Raw genomic sequence first — 6,000 nt, 5'->3', positions numbered from 1 at the left:
TTTGTACTCTGAGGAATATGAGACAGGGGTGTTTTTACGATGCGTTCAAAGACCGCTGAACAGAGTACGGCTCGCGCCAGCTCGCTAGGTTGAATGCTAACATGAAAACAAGAGACATTGACCTATGTCCCCATGAAGAAAGTACATACACCAATTTAAATGCAACTACGTTATTTAATAGTGTACGTTGAAAATATAAATATCTTAGAACAGAGCCATTGTTTTGTACTTTTAAGAATACGAGACAGAGGTGTTTTTACGGTGCGTTCAAGGACCACTGAACAGAGTACGACTCACGGCAGCTTAAATGCTAACATGAAAACAAGAGACACTGACGCATGTCCCCATGAGGAAAGTACATACCCCAATTTAAACGCGAGGTGTTTCTGTGGTGCGTTCAAGGACTGCTGAACAGAGTACGACACAGCTCGGGCTCGAAAGGCCACATGACTTTGCAATGCATTATGGGGGCTGGGTAGACATACTTGTTGGGTAAAGGCTTTGTTTGCAACAAACTGGATTAAAAAAGGAAGTACAAAAAAAATGACCAATTGACCGTACTGAGAATAACCGTACCCCATTCCAAAGGCTCAATCCCCGGAAAAAAATCATACAAAATGGTGGAATTGACTCGTGAGCTATGAGTAGGTCCGATTAACGGGAGATTGGAATGAAGTAAAAGTGGCGCCCAACTTTTCGTTAGTTTTAATACCGGCGATACATTTCAAAACGCAAAGTCTGCTGAGGCTGATTTTTCTTTGTTTAAATTGTGCGTAACCTACGACTTTCATCTCCCCCGACCTCGTTTCATAAGCAGGGCTCCCCGAAATGCTCAGTGTAAAACAGAATAGTTTTGTCCCGATACCAATATTTTGGTACCGATACCAAAATGTATTTAGATACTTTTTGGTACTTTTGTAAATAAAGGGGACCACAAAATATTGCATTATTGGCTTTATTTTAAGAAAAAAATTCTACGGTTCATTAAACATACGTTTCTTACTGCAAGTTTGTCCTTAAATAAAATAGTGGACATACAAGACAACTTGTCTTTTAGTAGTAAATAAACAAACAAAGGCTTCTAATTAGTCTGCTAACGTATGCAGTGACATATTGTGTCATTTCTCATTCTATTATTTTGTCTATAGTATTAAGGACAAGTGGTAGAAAATGAATTATTAATCTACTTGTTCATTTACTGTAGATATCTGTTTTTCTGTTTTAGTCTGCTGACGTATACAGTAACATATTGTGTCATTTTCCATTCTACAAGTGGTAGAAAATGAACTATTAATCTACTTTTTCATTTACTGATAATATCTGTTTACTTTCTCTTTTAACTTGTTCTATCGACACTTCTGTTAAAATGTAATAATCACTTATTCTTCTGTTGTTTGATACTGTTAATTAGTTTTGGATGAAACCAAAAATTTGGATATCAATCCAATACCAAGTAGTGACAGGATCATATATTGGTCATAGTCAGAGTCTTCATGTGTCCAGGGACAGTATTTCCTGAGTTTAAAAACATAATATACATTAAAAAAAACAGAAGAAGATGTATGTAATTATATTAGTATCGACCATACGCTCCTGTACTTGGTATCATTACAGTGGCCGCCATCTTGGCTGCTGACAGTAGTATCCCATTTGAGACGCAGCCGCTGCGCCAAAATGCTGGCATGCAGCGTGGCACATAGCGCCACTGTTAGCTTAGCATTAGCTGCTACTAGCCTCCTGCTGCCTCCTGCAGCCTCCTGCTAAGTGCTGTCTTGTCCAATCAGGAACGCTACCGGCAGGACTGCAACCTCGCCGTGCAGCTGCTCAAGTGCAACAAGTCCCATTTTAGGAACCACAAGTTTGCTGACGTAAGTACCGTGTGTGTGTGTGTGTGTGTGTGTGTGGCCAATAGCTGTGTGAAGTTGGCCCCCTCACCTTCGTAACTAGACCCCTAGCTACGTCAAAATCTCCTCAAACTTGTCTCCCAATAGATTGTACCATGTAATTAACGTGTTATTAATCATAACTGGACCCCCCCCAACTTTGACAAAATCTCCACAAACTGCAAAATATTCGGTCTATTACAGTTTTTCAATTATTAACTTGTCCCATTCGTTTGCCCTGCACATTTTCTTGTGTATCATATTTTTTAAGTTATTAACATTTTAAGGTTTTATGTTAACATGTAATAAACAAATTGATTCATAACTAGACCCCCAACAATGTCAAATCCCCTCCAAACCAGTCCCAATTGTTTGTGCTGCAAAAAGCTTCGGTCTAACTATTAACTTTTTTCATTATACATGTAAGCAACGTGTTATAAAGTCACTTACTATGTCAAAATCTCCAGAAACTTGTCCCATTCGTTTGTGTTGAAAAAATTTTTAGTTTAACTATTATAGTTTTTTTTGGGCTTCACGGTGGAAGAGGGGTTAGTGCGTCTGCCTCACAATACGAAGGCCCTGCAGTCCTGGGTTCAAATCCAGGCTCGGGATCTTTCTGTGTGGAGTTTGCACGTTCTCCCCGTGAATGCGTGGGTTCCCTCCGGGTACTCCGGCTTCCTCCCACTTCCAAATACATGCACCTGGGGATAGGTTGATTGGCAACACTAAATTGGCCCTAGTGTGTGAATGTGAGTGTGAATGTTGTCTGTCTATCTGTGTTGGCCCTGCGATGAGGTGGCGACTTGTCCAGGGTGTACACCGCCTTCCGCCCGATTGTAGCTGAGATAGGCGCCAGCGCCCCCCGCGACCCCAAAAAGGGAATAAGCGGTAGAAAATGGATGGATGGATGGATATTATAGTTTTTTTATGTTATCGTTTTACGGTTTGTGGAGCCGCGCAAATTTTCAGTACTTATGCAGATCCCAAATACACGTCAGCAGGTACCAGAAGGTAAGAAAAGTTGGTTTTGCATGATATTGCGAAACATAACGCCAAATAATTTCTGCTAATGGGCGCCATTTTGCGGTCCTCATATATATATATATATATATATATATATATATATATATATATATATATATATATATATATATATATATATACATACACACATATATACATACATACACATATATATGTATATATGTGTATGTATGTATATGTGTGTATGTATATATGTGTGTATGTATATATATATGTATGTATATATATATGTGTATGTATATATATATATGTCCATCCATCCATTTTCTACCGCTTGTTCCCTTTCGGGGTTACGGGGGGCGCTGGCGCCTATCTCAGCTACAATCGGGCGGAAGGCGGGGTACACCCTGGACAAGTCGTCACCTCATCGCAGGGCCAACACAGATAGACAGACAACATTCACACTCACATTCACACACTAGGGCCAATTTAGTGTTGCCAATCAACCTATCCCCAGGTGCATGTCTTTGGAAGTGGGAGGAAGCCGGAGTACCCGGAGGGAACCCACGCATTCACGGGGAGAACATGCAAACTCCACACAGAAAGATCCCGAGCCTGGATTTGAACCCAGGACTGCAGGACCTTCGTATTGTGAGGCAGACGCACTAACCCCTCTGCCACCATGAAGCCGATGTATATATATATGTATGTATATATACGTGTATGTATATATATGTATGTATACATACGTGTATGTATATATATGTATGTATATATACGTGTATGTATATGTGTTTGTGTATATATATATATATATATGTATATATATATACGCGTATGTATATATACATATATATATATATATGTATGTATATATATATATATATGTGTATGTATATATGTATGTATGTATATATATATGTATATATATACGCGTATGTATATATGTATGTATATATACGTGTATGTATATATATATATATATATATATATATATATATATATATATATATATATATATATATATATATATATATATATATATATATATATATATATACGTGTATGTATATATACATATATATATATCTATATATATATACGTGTATGTATATATATGTATATACACACACACACACATATATATATATATATACATATACATATACATACACACATACATATATTCCTCGCGCACTAATTGACTGAAAACATGACAACGTGCACACTCCATTGATGGAAAAATACATTTTTAGACAATATGAATTGCCTGAGCGGCTTGAAGACACAGAGTAACAAGCAGTAGAAAATTAATTAGAAAGGACAGATTTTTAAAAAAATAATCCAAAATAATTGTTTATATTTTTTTTAAACTTGGGACTTCCCGCGGGCCGTATTTTGGACGGGCCATAGTTTGGGGACCCCTGTTCTATAGTCTCAATGTAACATTTAAAGTTTTGGTGGTGTTTACTGGCGTCATCTTGTAGTTTACACCTATCTCTTATGTGTGACTGCCATCTACTGGTCACATTTATCATTATACCATGTAACAAATAAAATAGCTTCGAGGTCGGTAACCATAACCAGAATTATGCCGTACATTAGGCGCACCGGGTTATAAGGTGCACTGTCGATTTTTGAGAAAATGAAAGAATTTTAAGTGCTGAAAAATACGGTACATAAAAACTATAATAGTTAGACCAAAGCTGTTTGCAGCACTAACGAATGTGACAAGGTGGGGTCAAGGCTAACTTGACACAGGTGCGATCACCGCAGGTGAGCAAGGGTCCTTACTGAGTTTTGTTGTGGTCCTCCAGCTGCCGTCGGAGCTGCAGGACATGTTGAGCAAGCACATGAAGAGCAGCTTCCCAGAGCGAAGCCCCGCCCCCTCCGGCCAGGACCCCGACACGCTGAGCTTGACGCCGTCCGACGTGGTCCCCACCTCCGTCATCGCTCGCGTCCTGGAAAAACCCGAGCCGCTGCTCCTGAACTCAGCCCAGTCCAGCAGCTGCGGCTGGCCTGTGGCCGAGGACGTCTTCGTGCACGTGGACATGACGGGGGGCTCGCAGGCGGCGCCCGCCGAGGAGCGAGGGTGCGACGAGGACGGCGCCGAGGACGTGGCCACGCTCAACGGCTCGTGCCGGAGCCAGAGCAGCCTGGACGCCGGCGAGGAGACAGGGGGCCGGGCGCCGTCTTTCGACAAGCTCAACCCGTACCCTCCCCCGCCGCCGCCCAACCCGATGTACCCGGGGCGCAAGGTCATTGAATTCTCCTCCGACGACAAAGTGAAAATCCCCAAGAACAGCCCGCTGCCCAACTGCACGTACGCCACCCGCCAGGCCATCTCGCTCAGCCTGGTGCAGAACGACGAGCCGCCTTCTGGCAGCCCCGCCCTCTTACGCGGTGGTGCGGGGATCCACCCTCTGCGGCAGGACGCCGGCGTGGAGTTGACGTCCAATCAGTCCAGCCCCTTCAGCAGCCCCCCGCAGGTGAGTAAAGCCAACTATCGTATATTCCGGACTACAGAGAGCGCCGCTGTATAAGCCCCACCCAAAACATTTTTGAAGATAAAATATTCTTCCATATAAGTGACTAAGAATATTAATAATAATTATTAGTTTAAAAATGTCAGCTTTTTGTCATTACATTCTGATGTTTTGCTTTTTTGCTTACATGTTTACTGTTGTTTTTTTAGATAGCTATGTTACTATTTGAATTTTAGCAGACACACTAGCGATATTTGGTATCGGATTGGCATCACCGATACAACCATAAGAAAGAAACTCAGTGGTATCGCACATCACTACTAAACGGCACTTCTACTTCCGGTTGAAAGCGCTAAATAGAAGGACAATGCAGCACCTGCACTGAGTGAGCTCGTCCAAAAGATGGCGCCACAGCACAAACAATAACACACCTTTTTTAGTGTATTTGCTTGGCTTTTTTGAAAACTATTTGCATATATGTGGTCAGCAAAGAAGGGGCGGCATGGCGTAGTGGGTAGAGCGGCCGGCCAGAAACCTGAGGATTGCAGGTTCGCTTCCCACCTATTGACATCCAAAAAATCACTGCTGTTGTGTCCTTGGGCAGGACACTTTACCCCTTTCCCCCGGTGCCGCTCACGCTGGTGAAT

At 41.6% G+C, this 6,000-nt stretch overlaps 1 protein-coding gene across 5 annotated transcripts in view; it reads left to right on the top strand.

The window, feature by feature from the left end:
* Positions 1–6,000, top strand: part of tjap1 (tight junction associated protein 1 (peripheral)) — a 31,432-nt gene that overhangs the window by 21,345 nt on the left and 4,087 nt on the right. For all 5 annotated transcript variants that reach the window (XR_009808199.1, XM_061911408.1, XM_061911409.1 and 2 more), the window contains 2 exons: positions 1,785–1,868; positions 4,685–5,356. Coding sequence is in view for 4 of the 5 variants with exons in the window: in XM_061911408.1 (XP_061767392.1) it covers positions 1,785–1,868; positions 4,685–5,356 (756 nt within the window). In the remaining variant the exon portion in view is untranslated. The remainder of the gene's footprint in view (positions 1–1,784; positions 1,869–4,684; positions 5,357–6,000) is intronic.

This window comes from Nerophis ophidion, linkage group LG09 (genome assembly GCF_033978795.1).
Source record: "Nerophis ophidion isolate RoL-2023_Sa linkage group LG09, RoL_Noph_v1.0, whole genome shotgun sequence".
Lineage (NCBI taxonomy): Eukaryota > Metazoa > Chordata > Actinopteri > Syngnathiformes > Syngnathidae > Nerophis > Nerophis ophidion.
The sequence above is the reverse complement of the archived record's forward strand: the minus strand, read 5'-3'. Positions and strand labels throughout refer to the sequence as shown.